The following is a 25,766-nucleotide window of genomic DNA, read 5'->3' as shown; positions in this document are numbered from 1 at the left end:
TACTATACTATGACTTTTTTGTGTGATTTTGGACCACATACTATACTATGACTTTTTTGACCGATTTTAGATCACATACTATACTATGAAATTTTTCGGTGATTTTGCACAACATACCATACTATGACATTTTTGACCGATTTAGTCATAGTATAGTATGTCATCCAAAATCATGAAAAAACATCATAGTATAGTATGTCGTCCAAAATCACAAAAAAATGTCATAGTATAGTATGTCGTCCAAAATAACAAATTAAACGTCATGGAATAGTAATTTGTCCAAAATCACAAAAACGTTATAGTATGTCGTCCAAAATCGTCCCAAAACTCATAGTATAGAATGACTTATTTATAGTAGGACTTACCAAAATTATCCAACAAAGTCAAAATTCTGAGTTTTTCATTAATCTCAGAATTCATGTTTTTTTTTTTCTTTGATATTATAAGAGTATATGCGGCCCTAATAGTCTTCCGTAGATTTGAGTGTGGGACGACAACTCACATGTTCATTAAATACTCAAGCTGGTCTGGAGAGAGAACATATGCTCAGGCTTGGGATCCAAACGCTGGTTTGAAAAGTGTCGACTTCTCAGAGAGCCTGACCTACATTCTGCCTGATTGTTATTCCCCACAGTGGGTATAGGAGAAAGTCTGAAATGGCCCTAACAACAACAAAATAGAGGATTTTGTCTCTCGGTTGCCACATGTGTAAATTGAGTGGATGCTCAAATGCATCAAAAGGGAAGAAATTCAATAGGGGAGTCTTAAATTTTTATTAATATTGTATTCTTATGTGATCAAATGGGGAAAGTAGACCTCATTAACAGCACTGTTATATGTAATTCAAAAGGAAAGCTCCTGTTAATTGCTCCCTGTGAGGCTCAGTTGTTTGTTTGCCTCCAGAGAGCCTGTTTCTTTTTGCTTCCAACATGCATTTAGGATATCAGGCTAATGAAATAAGCTACTTGTCTGAACACTTTCCAATATCTCTCACACCCATGGCTCAGAAGTATAAAACAGTAGCTACTTATAAGTGGCAAAATGGGTTGATGGGAAGATTGACGTAGAGGAAGGTGTTTTTATTTGTTTAACAGGTGCACATTTGGTAAATTGCCGTTGGAATAATACACAACTCCTTATATGGACATCCTGGGGGGGGATGTGTGTTTGTAGGTCACATCTTCAGGCTTTACAAACTGCATTTTTCTTCTTCTTATGTGTTTTTGAGTCAACGTTATGATTCATTTTATGTCACTTTTTTTCTTTCTTTTTTTTAAATGGGAGTTTTGATAATTGTGCAGCCATCTTGATGAGTTGCATTACACTACAGTGTGTTCACCCATTCACATACTGCAAAAGTGTCTTGCTAACCCTAACTCGTATAGCAGTGCCAGGAATTTAACTCACATCCTTCCAATTGAGAGACAACTTACCCTACCACTGAGCCACCATGGCTCAATCCTAAATCCTCACTTTTTTTAATACTTTTACTTCTAAACCTTAAGTTGATTTTATATCAGAAAATGTACTTTTGATACTTAAGTAGAGCAAATGTCATATACTTTAAGACTTTTACTGAAGTAGTATTATAAAAAGTCACTTTTCTGGTAAGATCCTTGTACTTTTAAGGTACAAGACTGTTTATTGCCCATTCTAATATAGTAATGGAAACAAGCAGCCTAAATGCACTGTGTTCTAAGGGTTAAGGGCTCCTATAGCAAAATCACAGGTGTAAATTATCATAATAATAATAATAATAAAGACAACAACAACAACATTATTATTATTGTTATTATTATTATTATTATTGTTATTATTATTATTATTATTATTATTAATAATAATAATAATAATAATAATAACAATAATAATAATAATAATAATGGTGATGATATTAAAACGCCTGTGAGAGCAGTGTGTGCGCCTCTGGCCTGTTTTTGCCTTGTTTTTTCAGGTTTGGCATGCGGCCTGTCTCCTCCCACTTCATCAAGAGATTGGCTTCAGCTGTGGGAAGCTGATTTAAAACTGGCATCTGCGGAACGGCGATCTCGCTCTCTGGCCCCGTCCAGAAAGGCCGGTGCTATTCAGGCATCCAAAGAGACTTCTGTTTTTGTTGTTCAGTTCACAAAGTCTGCATTTACACGACATGGTGCCACTGACCCAATTCTGATCTGTGCCTCCCACATGCCACAAAATAAATATCACCCATGATGATGACCCTCATTTGAATGTAAATAATAAACCAGATATGATCAGTTGTGCATTTTTGCCTCTGGCCAGTGTAATGGAGGATGAGGGCTCAAGTCAGTGGATTCATGCCAAGGTTTCACGCCTTTTAAGCCTTAGGGTTGAGGATTAACATCACTTTCACTTCTGTTCCAGCCTATTAACTGTTTTTAGGGTCAGTAACCGAGCTCACCCTGCAGTTTGTCTCTGCAAGTGTGAACCAGTGCAACTGCAGATTTAAGATATGGGTTATTTTTGAAAGACAATGTAATCAGGTCATTAACACACGCACACAATCAGTCAATCGTGCACACCTATATCCCATAATATACAAACATGAGTAAAAGGAAAAAAAGGCCAAAAAAAGGCGTAGAAAACACTTGACACCGTGTTACAGTTGTAACTGGTAAACCACTGGTATTTGCTGTTAAATGGCAGTCATGTGTTGAAACATTTTTCTTTTTTTTTTTAGCTTTTTCAGCCTTTACGACAGTAGTCGTTTAGGAAATGGCAGACGTTCTGACATGTCACAGTAGGAAAGGCACAGAGGTTAGTAATCCTCGGGTTCAGGGTCTTTGCTTGGCTCGCTGTCACACTGCCATTGTTACTGTGATCGGTAACACCTGTGCTTTTCTCGCTTCATTTTCGAAAACATCTGTTGTGGGGGCGAAAAAAGGCCAAGTAATTATACCAATTACATAAGCTGAAAAGTGATTTAAATTATTTTTTTGGCATATTTTTAACCATAAAAGGGCCAGAAAATGTCCTGTGAATATGTACCTTTGCCCATTTTTCCAGAATATCTTTCAATGTCTGGCAGTTACTCTAGCAACTCTTTCCTTTCTGGTGACAAAGATGTTGATTTGCGGGCTTCCTGCAACAGCGCAAGTGAAATGACCATCACAACCACGTTAGCTTTGACGTGCAACTTCTCTGCTTTCTGAAACAGTTGGAATTTTTCCATTAGCACAAACCGTTGCGTAATTGCAGTCATGCAAAATATGCTCTGTGTTAAAGGGTTAAGTGTTTACATATTAATTTACTCTGTCGGTTCTTGATACAAGTAGGTTATATATAGCACTTACTGACATTTGTTTCAAGAAATATGGACCTCCCTGATTGTTTATTTAAGTAAGTGCAAATGTAATATGTCTGCTCTGTGTTGACAAACTGTTAACAGTAGTTTTTGATGCTTAGGTCATTGTTGCCAGGCTGGAGGTACAAATAAAACACATTCGATATTATAATCTAAACAAAACAATAATAATAATAATGATAATAAAAGAGAGACTCTTACACAGTGATAATGGGAAAGCTCAGGGAAAGATTTAAACCTTAATTACAGTGCCAACATCTGGCCGTTTGGAAAGAAATATTCATGCCAGTCACTGGGCCAAGAAACTCTGAAGAGTGAAGACGGTGGAGCGTCGACAGCCTCTGCAACAGCAGGTCGAGGAAACTCTGGCAGATGGCTGCAACTGTGAAACACATCTGAGGTCTTCAAACGTGAAAAAGGAAAGCACCTCAGGAAGACTGTAAACAGCACAAACTGCCAACAGTGATGTCATTATATTACATACACGTGTTGATGTGACAAATAATGTGTCCAAAGAGGACGTCGATGTTTAGTAATGTGCTTTTAAATCACAGCTTTACAATGCGTTTGTATTATTGTGACTTGGAACTCGGAGGACGAAGGAAGATATCGTTAATTCCTATAATTAAATATTATTTAACATAAACATACATTTGAAAGTCAGTTCTTGATTTCACACATTCTAAGCGATGAAGTACTGTTCCTACCAGTGTAGGAAAACAAACTTCATGTATCTGTATCTCTACATATCTTCTAACTATCTTTGTTACTTGTTACTACAAAATAAAACCAGAAGAAGAGTTAGTAATGTTCTGTACTTTAAGACTTTTAAGTAATATTAAAAAAACAAAAGCGGTAAGATACTTGTACTTTTACTCAAGTATCCCTTTAAGGTACTTTGTCCAATACAGAAAAGGAAGAAGTCGTCAGAATCGACACCAACAGTTTCAGGTTCAGGAGCAAAGGGAAATTTATTATTTATTTGCAGCGCATACAGTTCATTCATAATATTGTTGATTGTTAGTAACTTTATAATAAATCTATTTAAAGTGATCACAAGGCGGCAAACGTTTCAGTCCTTTCAGCGTGTGCAGCAGAAGATCCTTTACTGTGTGTCTATTTGAGTGTACGAGGTAAACAGCTGCTCACTCTGCAGGTGTTTATCAGTGTTCTGTGATCCATGTCACAACATGTGACTTCATCTCAGATACAAAATAGAAGAAAGAACAAAAATGAATAAGCATTGGGTGACGTAGTGACTGGATACTAGTCCAGTGTGTGATATTGAGGAGGGTTTATTGGCAGAAATTGAATAAACTACCCATAATTATGTTTGTATAATAATTGTGTGATCAATATTATAGTTCTTTGTTGGCTTTAAAATAAGTCTTCTACATTTACTTTATTCAAGGACTTTGCTTTATGGAGGTCACCATCTTATTCCACTATGTTTCAGAGTGAATGAAGAAAAACGACATCCTCTCCGTTCTGTGAAAGGACACTGACACGCGCGGGACAGACTCCTCCATTTGCTATAATCTGCACTCTCACCATTTGACGTCACCAGTTCTTACACACACTGGACATTTATGAATGAAGAAATTCTTTTTCCACGTGATTACTTGTGAAATAATGAACTCCCCATAGCAGCTGTGAGCATCACCTAAAGAACATAATTCTCTGACGGTCTAAAGCTGCCTGACTGGAGTAGCTGCTGAACTCAAAGGGGATAAGAGGCAACGTGCCTTTTCCCTTTGTATACTTATTCACTTAAATCATCGCTAATGAGCTCATGGAGCCAGGACGCACAGCTAAGCCACTGGCTGTAAATAGGCTTTCACCAGCTAAACACAAATAAATACAATACAGTGCACACACACACACACTCACAGACACACTCACATCCATTTCTGTGCAAATGTAAGGTTAAAAAAAAAGAAATTGTGCAAATTCAAGAATATAATCCACATACAAAGGACACACTCCCTTATACATATTATACTTAAGTGTTTAAATCGACTGAAGCGGGGCAACCAGTGCAAACCCTGACTGCTGTAGTGTACATGTTGTCGGTGTAGACTGTATGTAAAAATGGACTTTGTCTTCATGTTTGAAAAGTGAGGCTTAGGAAGTAGAAGGAACACAGCAGTTGGCCACCAGGGGGCGACTCCGCTGGGCGCAACAAGAACAAAAAAAAAAAGAAGCCCACGGGAAAACAAGCCTAATTCTCACTTGATTTTTAACGTCGGTAAACATCTTCCCGAGGAGTTAATGGTCTCGATCACTAGTTTGAGGTCTTCTTCAATAGCACATGAAGCCAATTTTGTAAATGATGTTCCCATTTAGAGGAAAATGGACGGTAAAGCACGGCATATATAAGTGCAGATTGACAGGCATTACAATCCAGCAGGTGCCCGTTTGAAGGTGAAGCCTGTGAATTTCCTTTTTCTTAACAAACTAAATCTACAGGCTTCACAGCAGAGATTTGTTCCGCAACATGAAGACTACGTCCCTTTTTATATACAGTGCATGTGTTGTTAGGCAAAGGTAAGCAAATAGCTGCTCTGTAGAGTCAGTAAGAATATTAATAGCAACCGTATTCCTCCTCACTGACCACACTGTTCATATATGATCACACCAGGACAGACGGATATGCACCGACCTCCTCACACCACTTCGTTCTCTTTACACAGCAAAAACCCCTGCAGACATCTTCCTCAGAAAGGAAAGCAATCAGGCTGAGAACAGTCCTCCTGTAAGTCAGCCAGCAGGGGTCAAGCGAGTCAGTTTTCTCAGCTCTCATCATCCCACCCCTTGCGGGAGCAGCCTACGAGTTATGGACACCTAATTTCCTTGCTCCTGTGGAGAAGGCTAAAGGCAGTGTTTGGGAGTGAGAAGATGGAGCTGAAGGTCTCCTCATCAGTTCTCCACGTTGGCCCTGAGCATACGAGGCTTGAGTCTTTGATGCAGCCGGTAGTCTTGACTGGCTGCTCTTCGCTGTGGGGCCGGGGAACTGAGCTGAGGGTTGGCCAGCCCGAGCGTCTGTGTCTTGACAGCTCGTGGCAGCGCCCTGCTGCAGCTCACCGAGCGTCTGTCTTCCCCGCCCGGCTGGGACTCCAGCTGAGCCTCACACAGCTCCAGCAGTGACACGACCTGCTCCCTCAGCACCAGGGACTTGAATCTACGACCAGCCAGGAAGAAAAAGGCCTCCACAAATGCCTGTAGTCCCATCCCTTAAAAACCAAGAGAAGTTCAGGTGAGTCTCACCTCAGGACAAGAATAAATATAAGATGTAGAAAAAGCTCAAAACGAGTACAATCACCTGAATGAATGAATTGTTGTTATTTATTACCTCCGAATGAGCCTTTAACATTTATATCAAGAGCTGGATCAGCTCTAAAGAGGACACCATTGTCCAGGCTACATATGATCTCAAACACACTTGGAAGGGAAGAGTGAGGTGGAGAACATACAGCTGCAACTTCACCAATAATTTCACACACTGTACTTTAAAAGAGGCATTTTGAGATGCTGGTGGTAGATGTTGTGACCTTGGGACAGAGCCAGGATTTCCAGATTTCGTTAAATACAAAGCTAATTTCCTATATTTAATAAAAGGATAATCTGAATCTAATCTAACAGACAAAATACACACTGGACCTTTGAAGGGTTAAAAGACGCCAGAGTCAATTTTATATTTTTCAGATCTTGCCTTAGGATCAAAGGTCACAGTTACAAACAAAAACAAATTGTAAAAGATCCAGTGTGTAAGAAGAATAGACATCTAATGGTGAGATTGCAGAAATTGCAGAGATTTTCCCATTTGCCATTAAATAAAAACATGTATTTTTTTATAGCAGCTTTTATTTTTAAGATAGCAGCTTTCATTTTTTTAATTTAAAGCAATAACACACTTAAACAAAGATTCTTCTGGGAAGTATATTTGCAATTTCTGCCAATAAACCCTACAGTACTAAACCTTATTCACTGGACCTATAATAAACTGAGTGGGAGCTGCATTTTCACTCCAGGTTTTTCACATAGTCAACAGTAGCCTCAGTTATTATCAGCCTAGAAGAGGATGTGAGCAGAAAACCAAGAAATCCATGGAGAGGGAAACAATTACTGGGTTGAGTCACACTGATCTAACATGGTGAAGGTTTGCAGGTCATCTACAAAATTAAAATATCCCTGTAAAAACATCATACATCACAAACAAAACTTTAAAAATCCAATTTGTGATGTAAAAGAAAGTTTTCTACCTCTTCCTACTTCCCAAACACATCCACAGAATGAACCGACCCTGAATTCAGTCTCCCTGAATACGTATTAGCTCTTTCCAAATTCAGCCCACAATCTTGTCTGTACAGGCTGCTCCACCCTGGTCCACATGATCTCCATCCGTCCGCTCCGCCTCACAAACATTCCTCGCAAGGTGCAGCGTCTGAATAATTCATGTCTCTTTGCTGTCATTTTGTGATCTCGGCTCATTTCAATTATGGGTGCACGGTGTCGGAGGGAAACTGACAAAGAATGACAAGCAATTATCTGCGAGCACAGTATTTGCTCCGAGTCTCAAGGATACTCGGCTCTCTGTCCTCTACATGTTGTGTCTTTGTGAGGTTTATGTGTTGTGTGTGGGTGTAGGGGGACATTTTTTGTAGGGTTAAGACCTGGTTTTAGGGTTAGGGCTAGAATTGGGTTTAGTTGGGGTAAGGGTTAGGCACTTAAGCCCCTTTTCCACCTATGGTCCCAGCTCACGTCGCTTCGCCTCGGCATGCCGCGGTTTGGTTGTGTTTCCATTATAATATAGTACCTCCTCAACATGGGTGGAGTCATCACTGCACGGCTGCATGAAACTGCACACATACGAGTGACTATTGACTTGTAAAGCAGTTGTTTTAAGTGCAACTGAATCATTAGAATCAGTTAATTAAAACTATTGGTTCAGTACTTTCTCCATGACCGGAGCACAGACTCCGCCTGACACAGTCATGGGACTGAAATACAGCGGCAGGGTTTGTGATGCAGCTCGCGACCAGCAGTGCTGTCGCTAAATACACCAGACTCCTCTGTTAAATATTGCGATTTTTAGACACTACCCAGTTAAGTCTATTTAATTGACTCATGTGTCGGACGTCACTCTCATGCCTTTTCCTGTGACAGCAAGTCTGGCCAGCAGTCTGGCAACGTCACACATAGTATCGCCTCAGCTCATTTGGAACTTCGCCAGAGCAGGTACTAAAAAAAGTACCAGGTACTACGCTTGTGGAAACACACCATAAGAGTTTGTGTGTGTGTTTGCTTGTGTTACCTGCTTCTCTGGAGTCGGATATCGTCCCTGACCAACGACGTGTAATGTCTATGTAGAGGATATCCACTGAAGCCATGGTGAAGTTACTGTTACTAAGTTTACACGTCCTAAAAAAAACAATGTTTAAAATCAGACACACATCAGCACTGTTTTTTTTTAACTTAGACACTCTTTAGACAAGGTAGAATACTGAATGTGGCAGATTAAACTGGATTTAACTTCACATAGAGTGAAACTATGGAAGGAAAATTTAAATTCAGGAGGGGTGTATAAGTATATAAATGTATTTTTCAAGAAATAAGAACAAACTACTTTCAATTTTATTCTTTTGGGACCTCACAACTATTTTGGCAGAAGGCTGTGAATCAGTAACGTTATTACGTTCATTAAATTCATAAATTCATACCTGAAGAAGGTTCGGAAGGCAGTGGGGCCCAGACGCATGTTGCCCTTGACCCCGAGGAATCGTATGAACAGAGATGCAATTCGCTCCACCAGTCGCAGGCAGTTGAACTGTTTGCTGTACTTTGGATAAACCTGCTTCAGACACAGCGAGGGCAGAACTCCTTCCTCCAGACTCTTCTCTTGTTTCTCCCCCTCCACAGAAATCTCCTCCTTGTGTTCAAACCCTCCCGCCTTTAATTGTGACCTTTTGTTGTAGAACAATAAGACGAGGATTACACAAAAATATTAACCTAATTTCATACATACAATTATACATTCAAAGACAGACAAAAGTGAATCACTGAATGCATTTTGTGTTGTGCAGGGCTGAGTAACAGCCTCCAGGTCATGCAGGGCAGAGGCACAACACCATGAGGCCAAAGCAGAGAGCTTTTGTCAGCCGAGTAAGCGGCTGCCAAGCACCTGAGGTAGATAAATGCACCAAACATTTCACTTAAGTCTACACTTAGGGGCTGACTTGGCAGGAAGAAAAGGAAGAGTAATTCTGTATGAAGGACAAATGACTCCCCTTCGACTTCTTCCACTGACAGCCTCCGCACAGCCTTTACACTGTCAGTGCTTAATGTACAGCTTCAACATGCATCAGGAGCAAGAAATAAATGTGATAAGAGGTTCAGCGTATAATTATAAGAAATTGTTTTTTTTTTTTACTTCTCCTGAAGAGAAAGTAAAACAAAGCTTGGACGTGAAGGTCACTTTAATCGCACGCGTGACTGTAACTCCAAGTACCAAAGTGATGACTAGAAAAAAAACACGGTGGATTCTCTGCAGTTGTTTTAATCAGCAAAGGCCATTTGTCACAGTAAGCCTGAGCTTGCATTAAGATCCAAATTGTCAACGCCAGCGCATTGACTGATGGCGGACAAATTGAGGTTATAAAGACTTCACGTTAAATGTCCTGAGCGAGGGAGGGGGGAAGCAAAAAAAAGCTGTTAGTTGCTTAATTTGACCAAAAGTCCATCAACCATAAACTCAAGTCATCAGTCTCTTGTGACACAGAGGTGATCACGAGTTACAAGGAGATGGGAAATTAAAAAAGAGGCATGACCTTAATACCAAGGATAAAAAAACTGCTTTTGAAAATGTTTTACGAAAATAAATGAGGTCAAATAAATTAGCTTTTTTTTGGCATTGAATTGGGATAACTTATTGGCTTTCAGATTACAGCCAGCATTGTTAAAGATGTCACTTTTTAAATAGTTTTTTGTTGGTACAATTACAGTGCTGAATTCTACAATGTTGTGAATGGAGCCAGGAGTTCTGTGTGCTTTTACCTTTGGGTCTGTGTGGTAGTGGCACTCTTTCTAACATCTCCCTCACTCTCATTTTAGCTTTGTTGCCACTATTTCTCCACAGCACAAATAATTACAGCTCTTTTTTTTTTTACCTGACTAATTTGATAAAGTCACTGTGACCTCATAGAAAAGTCTCATTAACTCGAATAAGTGACGGACGCCTGTGTGGGTGCAAAGAGATTTTTTAGGATAATACCTGTTGTCAACATGTATTGGCAACAAAGAGAAGAACATAAAGGTAATTTCACATCAAGGGCACGCAGTACTGCCGACTAAAATGAGGCAGGTTCTTTCTCCATGAATTAGTGAGCAGTGTGAATGGCACTGAGAGAGTGCTGCTGAATGTTTAATAGAATCAATCATCCCTCAGCAGCCACAAGGACACCGCCCACATCTATTTAGACAGGACAGGCTCAGCTAAAAACAGACATGTCTTCTGCAGAAGCCAAAAAGCCAGACAGACAGTGACGGGAATGTCTGTAAACACTCCCAGCACACACAGAGGAAACTGACGGAGGCAAAGCCAGAGGGTAAAAGGTGAAGAATGGACGAGTTATTAAAAACGCATTCAGGAGGGCCGGGGCCAAACGATACCGAGTGTACGTGTGAAAGTCTGAGTCTAATTTGGCTGTCATTAGCCAGCTATTTCTGCTCTCCTGGTGAGTAAATGTTTAAAACCACTGCACACTGCCAAAAGTCTCAAAAAGGGTGTCAAGAGTGTCAGTTAAAAGAATTACAGCGTCTGTGTGCACCTATTAACGTTTCAAAAATCAAAAATGACTTTCCTCTGAGCGTGACTCACGCTAAACAAAGAAGATGAAAATAGAAATATTCCCCCACGGGAAACAGTGAACTCTTCGTATGTGTTTAAGTTTTAAAACCCACATGTTATGTTATCACTTCTTTCTATGCACACATTTTACTCAAACATTTACTCGATAAAAAATATGACAATGACTCATGTTTTTTTTTAAAAACTTGCACTCAACTGGAGTGCAACTTTTTAAAAAAAATGATGGACTGCAATCCATCATTTTTTCCTTTTTTAAGCAGATGATGTGTTTGTACCTTACTTCAAGATACGTGTGCCTCTGAAAACCAGCTTTTTGTTCTCACCTATTCCAAAATACCTCTCACAACGGCACATAAATCCCCCTCAGAGTCATTGTTCAAAGAAAATTAATGAGCTAGGTGCAAGAAGTAAATGTAACGGATACCATCACACCCTCCTTCTCACAATTCCATATATATAGTGCTCTTTCCACCGGTCTTGTCACTCTCACCCTTTGTTCTGCCATTTTAACTTTACTTATTTTTCTTACATAAGCTCCCACTTCGTCTCCTTTAAATAGCAGCACATTTTTTTACTTTGCTGTACCTTTTGCACTGTGTGCCTGGTCACTTCTCATTGCTTTCTTACTTCATTTTGTTGAGTGAAATTCATACAGGGGTTGATTCAGTCTAAACTGTACGTTCTGACTGACTGAATCCCATCCATCCTACTGCACAACAGCTGTCAGTGATCACAGCACAGGTATATTTACTTACCAGTACACCATCACCACCATCTGTGCAGTAAACAAATCATTTAACCTCCCACAACAGTGCTGAGAATGTTTTGTTTGTGCTTTGAGAGTGAGTCTGCAGTTCTTCCCCATTTAAATGCATCTCTGTGCCGAATCTAAAGTGGACGGGAGCTTGAATCATGTTTTAATAAAAACTTTTAAGGCACCAGTGTCTGCAAAAGACAGTTCTCATTTCACTTTATCAGCCCCATTTGTCTCCTATGTCAGTAATCCAATTGGAGGTCTGCATTTTCACATGTAGCACCTCATATTTCAACCACATGTGGATCTCTGAGCAATTACCACAACACGGCAGTCGTGATTTGACCTAGTTTTGTGGAACACGCATTTCTAATATAGTATGATTATGTTTGTGATAGGCTAAAATTGTGGTTGATATAAAAAACATACTCCCACTGAGGATTTATTTTTAGCACTTCTGAAACTTTTCATGGGCACTTCCCGCAGCGCGGGAATGCTGCCATGCCCACACGGAAACAACATTGCGCACAGTCACTTGGCGATGGTTTGAATGTAACAGACACTTATTTATATTTAAAAGTTACAAACTACAGCGTTAACATGGATAAGAGTGAAACATGCGGGAACACTGCATGTGCCTTTGTGCCCGCGCAAATTCATCAACACCAGACTGTGGAAGTGAATGATAAATGAGTTCCTACTGAGGGCCCTGTGTCGTTGGCTGCATTAATAAGATTTTTCAGAGCATATCCAATTTTAGGCCTAATTTAATAAACATTGGCACTAGCTAGTTGGGACATAATTAGCATATCACACCCTCCCCCAACCACAAGACACTATCTGCACAGCTGACAGGAAACTTCGCTGCGATCACGATCTGATATGAATATTTAATCTTTTATTCTTTTCTGGTTCAACACAACTAACAAATTGTACACCATAGACTCAGTTTAATTCAGTACATACAGGAATGTCTATATTTGTGTGAATTATTTTTACATCTGAGACATATTTTAAGGTACTTCAGGTATCAGCTACAAATGCACCTTTACTCAACTCCTACCAGGCTTATTGGATAGAAAGAGATTAAATTATGATTTAGTCAGTATTTAGTTGAGTACTGACTGTCCAATTCATGCCAAGTAACTGAGAATTCAGATCTCTAACCACACTCTCTGTAGCCCAGGTGCTGACTTCTGTTACGTTCTGTTGCCATCTCATTGTCACATGTTGTTACCTTTAGTTCAAATAAAGCTATTACCCGATTCCCTTTCCAAACATTGACATGCAGTGAATTCAAATATTAAGCATGACTGTGAGTCACTACAGCTTCTTGCAGGGCATAAACCCTGTCCTTGTCAGCATCATTCTTACAGAGGCACTGAGTTAAATTATATTAAAGCTCACTGCACTTGTTTCTCACTCGAATTAAGCCTCTTGTCGCCACAGGACTTCAGATTACAGACACTCTCACACTCTGATATCTAACTTAGATTTCCTTGCACTATTTAACTGGCTTCAGGAGGCTTAAATATGGAGGGTAGGTGTCAGTGTACATCTAAAGGGGTGAAATAAATGGAGGAATGTACTTTACAGCACAAATGTGGTTGTGAACAACTGAAATATAATGTGAGAATCTTGTTAAGTGCAATTCAAGCACTGATATCTGCTATAACTCCCTTAAATCAATAAGATGCTGGCAAAAAATGAATATAAAAAGTAATACATTTGCATAACACTCACAGCACCATTGTCCTGACACACACACGTTAAGTCCTCACTAACTTCACAACCAAAGGTTTGAGTCAATACAAATAAAATAATTCTTTCAAGGGCAGGTACCAAAGGTAGTTCTGTTGATCGGAGCTAAATGAAAATGCAGCATTGCAGGAGTATTTAACAACATATGAAAGGTGGATTATACCAATACATCACTGGTATTATCCCAGGTAAGATATTCCCCTCACTTGCAGAACAAAGCAGATCTAATATGTGATACAGAAGTTAATCTACGGAGAAAGCAAGAAAGGGGCAAGGGAAGGAGAGAAATAGTGATAGCAATAAGCAAGAAATGGAGCCGGCGGTAGAAAAGAAAGACTAAATCCTCTTGTCACAGAAGAAAAACAGATGAGAGAGGAAAAGAAAAAGCTATCTACTATGGTAGAGGGAATTTACTGCCAAGCACCACACAATGCTAGTCAGCCGGAGAAACTGAGCCACTAGACTCAGAGTAAAGTGTGAATTTCCACCATGGCTCAGCTGAATTAAATTTTTCCATCTAACAGGCTTATAGAGAGCTGTTGAGTGGTGCAGCACTGGGCTCTGAGGAGGGAGTGGCAGAGAAAGGTGTCATGTCCTTAAGTGGACTCTTAAGACCAGCAGACAAAGAGCAGAGGATTTAAGAACTTCAACCTGTGTGTTTACTGTGACTGTACTGCTGTGTTTTCAAGTGTGTGTGTACTCACACTGAAGGTTTCTTGAGGCCAGGGTCCATGAGGCGCAGAGTGTCCCTGATCACACCCACTTTGACGTCTTCGTCCACAGGACTGGGCACATATTCAAAAACTCCTGGTGACACCTGAAACAAATATTTATTACAACACTGACAGTAAAAAAAATATAACAGACTACAATATAAATGTGTTGACACTCTCTTTTACCTCCTTTTCATGTTCTATCCTCATACTGGGGTTGGAGTTCACCTCTAGTAAAATTGGCTTCAGGTTCTTCATCAGCAGAATGTCAAAACCTAATATCTGAGGTACAAACAAATTATATTATTCATTTGAATAAACAAAAATATATACTAGTGTAACACAAAGTAGGGATGAGCCGATACAATACTCAGTAACGGTCCGACACTGGTCAAAATATCGCATGCTTTACTATGCACAGACTGTAAAAATGTAAATAAAAATCATCAACAGCATTTAAGATGAGTCTTGTTGTGGGCATCTTATTTTGTCTTCATGGGAGAAGAATATGTGTTACACAGCTGTAGAATTGTGTTTTTGATGTAGCTTGAAATGGCTATAGCACACATGTGTTGTGAACTGCTTCGTAGTTTAAAAATGACTGTATCAGACCGACATCGGTATCGATACATACTCAATCAGCATCGGACACGAAAAAGCGGTATCGTGCAAAACTACTGTCTGCATCCGTTTATGTTAAAGAAAACACACAAGGCTTATATGAGAAGTGAGCACTGATAGATGAGAAATAGATACAAAACTTCCTAGTATGCTTTCTACAGGTTAAGCTGCCAACAATACAATATTTCCACCAATGTACCAGTCTTTCTAAAACTAATTGTCTTCATGCACCACAAAAGCTTATGCCGACACATAATATAATCTGTTACAGATTCAGGTAACATTCAGTAAGGAAGGATTCCATGCATGTGCAGTTTAACTCTTTGAGTGAGTATGCAGTAAGTCTGCAGTCAATGTTTTAGGCATTTCTGTTTGTAAATGAGTACTGCAATGACACACATACACATCTGAAACTACAGCAAGGCCTCAAGGTTGTCAATTGTTCTAAAGAATTCCTGAATCACCACCACAGAATGTCTTCCTTGGGCTATAACCTTCTAAATCTCTGTCCATTACTTTTGTGACTTACTAACAGACAAATGCAGCCAAAAATATAATGTCCTTGGATGAGGTTAAAATAGATCATGGTACATTATGTCAATCAGATGATAGTTGAAGGTAAAGCACATAATATGATGTTCTCCCTACAAGGTGTTAGCCACCTACCTGGAAGCATGTGGGTCCTGGTTTACCCGGTGGTATTTCAGCCTGGTAATAGACTCTAAGTTCAGGCACCACGGCAATGACAGTTTTGATGACGAGAGCGATGATGTCCGACCACACCCTCTTGATGTCTACGCCTTTGGCTGCCAGCCTGTAGAGGACGCTGGAGAGAGTGCGCTTGCTGCCCGTGTTCTGGCTGTCGGAGTGGATGAAGTTTCCACTGTGGACGTTGAGGGAGTAATTCGTCAAGTGCATGAAGACGTGGCTGAGATTCTTCTGGCTTGGCTCCTATACAATCAGAACAAGAGTGACCTTAATTTTGAGTGTATGCCATAAAATTAGAAAAACAAAGATAATATCTTTAAAGTAGGGCTGGGCAATATGGCTTATAAAATAATATCTCAATATTTGTAGGCTCAATATAGCTGGACACAAGCAGTTTCTGTGAGCTCACGGAAAGTTTGTTTTTGAGGTTTGTGGCTCTAACCATATAGTGACAAATTATACATTGTAAATAACAAAAAATACAGTAATTTCTGTGTTCTAGCAGGTTTATGATCTGTACATATTTAAAATACCTTTAATTTAAGACGATACAGAGTATTTTTAATGTTCAATAAAATACATTTAAAGGTGTAAGAAACAATGGAATTGACTATGAATATAGTCAGATTCCCCTGTAATAACAAATAATTTAATATTATGACAAACTTCCTAAATATCAGTACTGCAACAACCAGGAAAAGACACCACAGATACCATATGGCAATAGGACAATATCAATAATCAAAGAGGTTATTGATAAAATATCGATACAGTGCCCAGGCTGACTTTAAAGTAAAAACCCACCAGCATGAAAGGCACTGTCATGGTTACCTGGTAGGGCTCTGTGCAAAAGCGTGTGAGGCCTTCCTTGGCAATGTAGATTTCCAATGGCTCGAGAGACTTAATCAGTACATAGAGGCGGATATCAAACTTGAGCTTATCAATGAGTAACGGCTTGTGGATGTACTCCTGGACTACACCCTGTTTGGCCTGTGAACCTGCCATGAGTTTTAGGTCACTGGGGTCACGTATGAGGTAGATGCCGTCCCCCTGAGAACCCCCGTCTGGCTTGACAATGAAGGTAGGATTCACGGTGGCATCATTCTCCTTCACCATGCGAATCTACGGCAAAGGAAAGAGAAACGGTTCACAATGACCTTAATGATCCAGACGCCTTCAGTACATAAATATTCCGGCTGCAATGATTAACCAATTAATAAATAAATCATCACTATTTGGATAATTCATTGGATTGGGTTTTTTTTTTTGTTTTTTTTAAATGAATAAAACCTCAGAGAAGCTGAAAACCTAAAACATCCATCTTGCAATTATTTCTTCGTGTAAAGCATACCTAACATGACCATACAATATACACTTACATTCCATGAGAAACAGGTTTGTTTCTGGAATAAAATTGTGGTATTTTGGTGCCCCCTGCTGGACATTATACAGAGCTGCAAATATACAATTTTTGTGGACCAGAATCAGTGGCACTATCTACCATTTAAGCATATTTATTTGGCAAAACTGAAAAGAACAAAGAAAGTTCCAACCTTTTGTAACTTTCCTTAATAATAGTGTGTTTCTTCTGTAATTAGATGTGACGTACAGTATGTGTACTGTTGTACATCATGGTAATTTAGCGGTGGCCTGAGAAATCTTAATCTGTAGCTCTTAACTTGTCTTAACACCCAAGTTCATGAACAAAACACCGATATCTGGACTGTTTATTATCTAGAAGTGCATGTAGGACCATGTGGTGAACAACACATGTTTTTTTCATGGTAATCAAGCAGGCAAAAGCAGCACAGAGCAGCTTATTCTACATACTCACTATGATTTGTTCACAGGACAATTTAAGTAAATAAATCACATGGTAAGATGTACCAGAGAACTATACAAGGAAGAATGCATTCACGTGTTAGAGTCCTTCAAGCAAAGTGAGCAATGAGGCAAAAGTTAAACAGACCATACTATAATAAGAGTACTGTTGCAGTGTAGGATGGCAAGTATCCATGTCAAAGGAATTATAAATAGGGGTGGGTCCTATTATCAGTTTGGTGCTATATCATCATCCTTCCTCGTGCAATAGGATAATTGATGCGCTAGGGCAAATATCAATATTTTAAATAATAAAGCTCTAAACTAAACACTACCTGCCAGTTTCACTCGTCAGGTGTCGTTACTTGATCTCGCCTCGTGGCGACGCTACTCAAATAAATTAGGGAAACTTGGGTGGAGGTTACATGGCTGAAGAAGAGGGAGTTCACAGCAGGATATTGGCAGAGAAAAGCTACATTAAGAGATGCCTCATCCACATTCAATGCACTTTGTTCTATATGTTGCAAGTAAATAGAGAAATCCTGCACTTTGAACTTTTCACAGATGTTTTGTTTTCTTCAGTGAGACAGATATTGTGATGTAGCGCTATGTGATTGTCTTACATATATATTGATTATCACATAATCGTTGTAGTATGTACTTACAAGTAGAATCATCCCATATATAGAAAAGACTTATCCTTCGGGCAAGAATATTTGATCATTCGTTTCATTATAAAATATCAGATAACGCAACTATTTGTACGTTTTTAAAAAGACACATTATCAACAGATAATTTTTCTTATATATATATATATCTATATAGATATATATATAATTTTCTCTTATATCCTCCACATGATGTGGTATAGCTTTGCTCTGAGTCTGGGTCTGAATGCTGCAGGATGTTTGGAGTCATTGTTTTCATTTGTATTGATTTATAAACCTGTGGTGTTGTGCTGCAAAACAGGGAGGAAGATTTCTCTCTGACAGCTCAGACTGGTTAAAGTAGGGATGTCAAACATGAGGCCCGAGGGCCAGAATCGGCCTACCAGAGGGTCCAATCCGGCCCACATTATGCATTTGTGAAAATTCTGGGACTGAAATACTATATTTTAGAGGATTTGTTTGTGCCTTTGTAGATCCACAATGATCTGGTAAAACTTGCATAAAATCACTGAAATTACACGAGAAATATTTGGAGTTCTTGTTGTTTAAAAATTATTATGCTATTATTTTACTGGTCCGGCCCACTTGAGATCGAATTGCACTGTACGTGGCCCATGAACTAAAATGAGTTTGACACTCTCCTGGGTTGAAGCAATGTTTGCATTAAAACAGCAGGATGTTCCTACAACAGCTGTGTTTCAGACCTGCATCTTCTACTGCAACACAGATCTGCTACCAGGTTTATGATAACTAGCAGGGTGTGTGCAAACACTGATATTTCATGTTAAGGTTAATTCCTCTTTAGATTTGACTACAATTTTGCTTGAAATGCTTAATATCTCTAGTCATTTCAATCTTTTGACCTTTCATGGCTGTTGAAACGTACTCATACGACAAATAATGTCCATGTTTTGAGTGACATATATTGTAGTAAAGCAATTTTTGATTTCACTACACTGATATCAAATCAAGTCATCATGTCTTTATGTTACACAACTATACCTGTGTGGAGAACTGCTGGTACTCCTCAGGCAGGATCCAAGAACGGGGATAGAAGTCATACTCTTCAGGGAACAGCTCCTGCGTGGTCCGCATAGCACGACTCAGGTTGATCTTTCTCAGCATATCAATCATTCCTGGAATGCACAAAGCGAAGTTCGAGAGTCGCACTTGGCGGTTTACTTGGAAATAAGGAAGGAAATCACATTCTGTAAGCACAGATAGATGCTATAAAATAATGTCCCTGATATCATGAATTCATCTATAGCAGACAATAATCTCATGAGACTCTAATGTGATGATTACTGTCATGGCATGAAAAGGTGAGCATTGGACTAATGAGGATCAGTAAGGCTTTGACTAAATCCCTCCTGTTGTGATAACAAAATAGCAAGTACACATGAAGTGCTGCAAGCTGCATTAAAGCCAAGTCTCCATCGTGAGCCACAGTTCAACAAGCATTAATGGAGTGTGCTTCGTGTGAACAGAAGGCCCTCAGAGAGGATTAGGAGAGTCGCGAAATACCTGGGAACTTGTTCACCTGCCCTGAGACAATATTTTCATTATCATGGAAGGAGACGCCGTGCCAGTAGATATCGCAGGCTGCTCGTCTCCCGAGAGGAAACTGAAGACGGAGAGAAATGTGAAAGCAGGAGAAATGATTAGAAAACAATTCATTCAGAAACGAATACTTCTTTTTTGCGCCTTTATGAGACAGTGAGAGTTTAAATCTAACTGAGATTTTCCTGACAGATTTGCGATATAATTTGTTCAGTCAGGCTTCAGTTCAGTATTAAATACACATAAAGGAGCAATGCCAGATGAGACATCATCAAACTATTGGCATAAAACAGGACAATAAAAACCTCTAGGATTTGCTAATTGCATTGTCACTAATTACAATAGTTTGTTCAGCCCTAATCTTTAGAATGACTCAGGACATTGGGCAGGTGATCGTAGAGAGGAAGGATGATCTTGCACAAAGACCGGTAGTATGTGTTCTGTAGGTTGGAGCGAGTGAAGAGGAGAGAAGTGATACTATAAAAGGATTTAGAGAAAGCTGGGAAATCCTACTGGCACAAGACACAGCTTTTGTCCTAAGTATCTCTACTCCTGCCCACACTCACACCACACACTATCCACCTATTGTTTTGTTGGATTTAATTAAATTAAAAGCATCATACAATTGTGTTTTGAATGTTTCCATGATTGGAAACTCAGCAGTTTAATTTTAAACTTAATTCCAAAGTATCCAATCATGAATTATTTTCAAATAATCAACTTTGAGTATTAAAATAGCTTCCACTTTTCTGCTATTTCACTTTAGCTTTGTATTAATGGAAAATGTGTTTATATTCATACAGTTTAATTAAAAAAAGTTAGGTTGATGCCTAATTTACACACCACTTTATTCAGAGTCATATTTTTTCCAGATCTCAATACAGCAGGGGTTGTCTTTTTCATTACGTGAATTCACAGCATATACTCTAGTGACAACCATCTATCTTAACTGTGATAAAGCTGCTACTGGGTGGAAACATTATATAACCCTCCTCTGCTCATGTGTGAGACTCACGACCATAAAAAAAAAAATCTCATTATTCTTTATTGCATCAATGTGCACCGTGAAGAGGAGAGTGTTTCAAAGAGGAGCGTTATGGTTTAACTTACTGCTCATGATTTTTTTTCAGTGTGGAAACTTGTCCACATCCTTAAAATCATCTAAAAAATAAAAACATTTAAGTAAATGCATATCCACACATAGACGATGTGTACACACATAGACTTATACACATTATTATTTTACGGCCATGTATGTAGATTTTTTTTCTTTTGCATTTATTTTCCAATCATCTATCTTTATATTTTTGGGTTTGTAAATGATCAGGAAATGCCCTCCTCTCATTACCACCCAGTTTGGAGTTAATATAATGAAAGCTCACATCCCAGTTGGAGGCAATCAACACTGAGCCGGTATTTATTATGTAATAGACTTTCTTTAAATTTATAATATCACAACTCTATATCAAGTAGTACTGAAAGGTCAGCAGTGCATCATCACTCACCACCTCTGCTAAATCCTACCCTGCCGACCAACCACCACCACACTGTCCTGGTACAAGAGAGACAGACCAGTGACAGAATTACATCTCATTAATGAGATAGCGTGCAAGTGTGTGAAGCAGGGAAACCCTGTCTCATAAGCCAAGACGGCTATAAATACAACCAGAGAGATGCCAGCGTATAACTGTCTAACCACATCAGGGAAGGAGGTCAAAATAATCAGAGTAGTTTCTAAGCTATCGGTCCAACAAACAAGCTTCCTGTGCGTGTGTATGGAAAGATGAGACATAGTGTACATCCACAATGGAGCCACTGTTGGGGACCTAATCACACATGGGTCAGTTCTAGACCTTTTATCTACAAAGACATGTTTTTTCAATTCAAAGCATCAAAGGCACAAGAAGGCGCCTTTAAAAAAAATAATGTGCTTTGATTAAAAAGTTCACTTCATCAAATGGCTTTTAAAAAATACCAAGCCTGTGACCAAATGTATGGTTATTGGTCTAATTTTTGGACGTTGTCACTCAGACCCTCTGGCTTAGTATTCTCTCTCTCTCTCTCCGCCTCAAAGAGGACTAAATGTCTATTGGATTAGTGGAGCTTAAGGCTAATCATTTCCCACTGTAAGAGAATGCCATATGCTGAAAGTCAGTTGATAACATTTTTGAGGCCACAGAAAACTGCAGGTGTACAAACGTTCAACTCGACAGTCAAAACAACGCCCTTATTAACTGTTAACATATCATGGCATATTGTAAAGCTGAAAAACTGGCTTGTGTGTTACAACTTGTTAAAGGGAATGTCAACAATCTATGTTCATTTCATAATTGTTTACACAAACGGAGCAAAGCTACTGAGGTTTCAACCCCTTGAACGATGTTAACAGGTACTTTCAGAGTGACACTGGGATCTACAGTGCCCTCAACTTTGCTGGGGGGGTGGACAGTGAGGACAAAGTGTGGTAACGTATAGTCCGTCGGTCTACTATTTCAGATACCAGACATGGAAGGATTTTAGTGTCTCTGCATGGTCACCAGTGACGAGTCTACATTTCCCCTGTCTCGTGGCTTCACCCATCTTTACTCCTCATGCATAATGAAGACCACATTAATAATGGCTGAAAGCAGGTATTAATTGCATCACATTTACAGTGACCAGATGGTGTTTGTGGCTCAGAGTAAGAAGAACGGAATCAATTTGCCATCCTATAAATCTTTTAAAGTTGTTGCTTTGTATTTAGAATAACTTGCGTCCACAGCCATCCGCAGTCCTTTTGTAATTTAGGAGGTATGCAATGTCAGCTTGTGGCTGGATTAAAGGTTATCATGCCATCTAATGAATGGCTGGTAGAAATCTGGTATTTTTCCCCCAGTTGGAAATCTAAAGTCATGAAAACATAAAATGTAGAAATTGTAGAAGGGTAAAATGACTAATCACAAGTTAACTAACCTGGTATAAGCCACTCACAGAAATGTGTGAAATAAAAGCAGTACTGATGACAAGGTGACCACACTGACGTAGAGCCCATTTGTCTAGATTGACCACCTTTGGCAATGTGAATATATACGCATGTCAATTAATGAAAAAAAAGTATTTGGTGGTCTCACTGCTGGAGAGCTAAGCCGCAGTGTGTTTCCACAGATTAGATAAAAGATATTCAATTGAAATAGAAGCGAAATTGGAATTTTTGCAACGTCTTAAACGTCTGAAAATAGAGCTTCTGTAAACTAATGTAAAAATCTACTTTACACTGACTTGATTTGGTTTAAGGGCCCGGTTAAGTGATCTCAAGTTGTCACAGTGCTTTGCACATTTGTTCTAATTCTTCGACAGGGACACAGAAATAATACATGCAACCTTTTCTTATGTGTGACTGTGACCTCTCCAACCATAATCCAGCTCATCGCACCCCCTAGCATTCCTCAACATGAAGACAACAGATGGCAACAGAAAATGTGTATGTGTCAGCTACAATAAGCCACCTGCCTGTAGAATATCTGTCTTGACTTTAAGCCAATTCACAGCATGGTTAAGTCACAAGTGGCATATTATGATTCTTAAGGACTATTCCGAGAAGGCATTAAACATCAGCGAAGGTGATTGGTGAGATCTCTACCTAAAAAAAAAAGCAGACATATGGTTTGTAATTAAGAACAGAGATTAAGAGAGCAGTAAAGAATAGGTTATCCTGTATGTGTACTCATTACCCACACCATTTTGTATTGTCATCCAATTGAAGCACTAATGCACTAAGTGGCAAGTTCCTGACTAAGGTGCGTGTTGCTGCCAAGTTAACCCAGTCACCTGATTAGCTAAACCTGCAAAGCACACAGAGAAAAAGCATTTCTTCAAGACAGACAAAAAAACGAGAGAACAAATAATAAAAACTTTCACATAGCACACCTCTTTCCACTTCAAGTACTTGATGCTTATTTTCAGAGCCTCCAATGAGGTTTTGGCTTTAGATGTATCCACTGTCACTGGTCTTCTCTTTCTTTGAGAAAGTTTTAATCCATCCTCGCGGCGTGTTTCTTGGACATTTTTGGATGCATGGATGGTCACACAGTTCCCATTAGACTCTGACTTGCCCTGCAGTACCTTTCCAGTCCCTCTGACGTGAAGGGTCTGCTCATGCTCCACTCTGTTCTGGTTTCTCCCAGAAGGAGCAGAAACTACAGACCCGTGTGATGGCAGATCTGAGATGTGTTTACCACTGCAGTTCTTGTCATCTTTCCCCTGCTTAGTACGACCTTTCCCTCTGTGTTTGGAAGTGACGGAGGGGCTGGATGTGTCTCCTCCAGATGTGTTGATGCTGGAGGGGTCTGGTGATACAGAGGCAGGGGGAGAAGGCTCTTGGAGGTGCTCCTCAGCATCCACACCCTGCTTCCCTTCATCCTCGCCCAAGGTTTTCATCTGCTCGAGTTGCACCTTTACTTTGACATAATGATCACTCATGCTGTGAAATACTGCTGGATGGGGGACAGTGGTACCACAGAGTGCAACAATTCAAATCCGGCGAGGTAACCTTGTTCTGACACAATGTAGTGAGCATTTCTAGCCTAAGGAGCTAACTGAGAGGATGTACGTCCACAAGTCTGCAGTGTTACCTTACCAAAAATCCGGTTGACATTTAACGCTAAAGATGTACACGAGCTGACGTCACTCACTAGCAGAAAACATGAATTTAATGAGCAACTATATACAAGCTGTCATAAACATACTGTAGCTGCTAAAGGAACGCAGCACTTACTGTAGCCAACACACGGGTGCTAGCTGCTGTGGGAAATTAGCTAAACCCGACAGTAGCCTGCCAAAGTTAATTTAGCTAACGTATGGTTTCTAGTTGAACTACCCAGTAAATCATGACAGAGTTTAACTTACAGTTACCGATATGTGTTTTTCTAGCAGAGCAACGTTGTTCAAAAGCCTATGGTCCTCGGCTGTGTGTGTAATCGCTGCTGTGTTGTCATGAGCAGCAACAGAAGGCAGAGCAGCGGCGCAGTCTCCAGCTGATGCTGCCTTTTCGTCTCCTCGTACCTCCGGATATTATTATTTTTTTTAACTTTTCTACCATAGTTTATTGTGTCTGTATACATACAACAAAAACGCTACTGGTGCTATATGGTGTCTGAGGTTTCTACGCAACTGTGTTTTACATGAGCGTGATTTTATTGCACAATACAACAACCAAAGTGTAACGACAGTGAATGCGCCACTGAACTAACCGCCTTTTGCAAATTTCAGTAACGTGTACCTATAATTCTCTTGAAATTATACGTAAATGTGTAGCAATGGATTTAAATGCAAAACCCTCGAGTAATATTTGCCGTTTCAATCGGTGTCTGCTCAAAAGCAATTCTTATTTCCGACAGCATGTGAAGGCAACATGGAGATGCCATCATTTCTCCCAGTGCCTCGTGAGAGGAAACAAATGATTCAGTGTCTAACCAGCAAATCTCTTATTTATTAATCATCATGCGTGTCAAAAAAAAGAGTGTATTTTTATTTATTTATTTATTTATAAATATGTGGGAAAATTTGAGACTTTGCGGGAGAGAGACAAAATACATTTATATAATAGAATAAGAGTGTAACATCTTCAAAAATACATTTAAATACAATCATTATGAATACATGTGACAGGAAAACTGCACTGGCAAAATAAATCAGTAGGCAGTAGTAGTTTACTTTTAATTAAACTGATTCATCAAAAAATATGGGGATAGTTACTGGTTATACAACAAAGACTATAAATAGCAGGTGCTCCTTGACACTAAATTCCTCTAAAAGCTTTAGACCATTGGAAACAAACTATGAGGACAAAATGAGGACAAAAATAATAATCAGCCAACACTTATAGTAAAACTAGTTGTTTGCGTAGGAAAGGAACGGTTAGGTTTGTGCAGAAATGATCTATCTCTGAGGTACCAGGTAACAGTACCATCTTTAAATATGGCATACATTCAT

The 25,766-nt window shown here is 39.4% G+C and overlaps 1 protein-coding gene across 2 annotated transcripts; it reads right to left on the bottom strand.

The window, feature by feature from the left end:
- Positions 1-5,215: 5,215 nt before the first annotated feature.
- On the bottom strand, positions 5,216-24,789 carry ttll11 (tubulin tyrosine ligase-like family, member 11). 2 transcript variants are annotated; one of them, XM_044012723.1, is made up of 11 exons: positions 24,681-24,789; positions 23,703-24,232; positions 19,761-19,860; positions 19,239-19,372; positions 16,578-16,868; positions 15,705-15,989; positions 14,604-14,699; positions 14,409-14,521; positions 9,043-9,285; positions 8,637-8,743; positions 5,216-6,555 (listed from the first exon to the last, which is right to left on the bottom strand). In XM_044012723.1, exons 2-11 carry the CDS (start codon positions 24,210-24,212, stop codon positions 6,242-6,244), a joined length of 2,193 nt encoding a protein of 730 aa, XP_043868658.1. In that variant the 5' UTR covers positions 24,213-24,232; positions 24,681-24,789; the 3' UTR covers positions 5,216-6,241. The 2 variants fall into 2 exon arrangements, with proteins under 2 accessions (XP_043868658.1, XP_043868657.1); XM_044012722.1 differs by having other exon boundaries at positions 23,703-24,789.
- Between the last annotated feature and the right edge of the window lie 977 nt (positions 24,790-25,766).

The sequence above is a fragment of the Solea senegalensis genome, linkage group LG21 (assembly GCF_019176455.1).
Source record: "Solea senegalensis isolate Sse05_10M linkage group LG21, IFAPA_SoseM_1, whole genome shotgun sequence".
Taxonomy (NCBI): domain Eukaryota; kingdom Metazoa; phylum Chordata; class Actinopteri; order Pleuronectiformes; family Soleidae; genus Solea; species Solea senegalensis.
The sequence above is the reverse complement of the archived record's forward strand: the minus strand, read 5'-3'. Positions and strand labels throughout refer to the sequence as shown.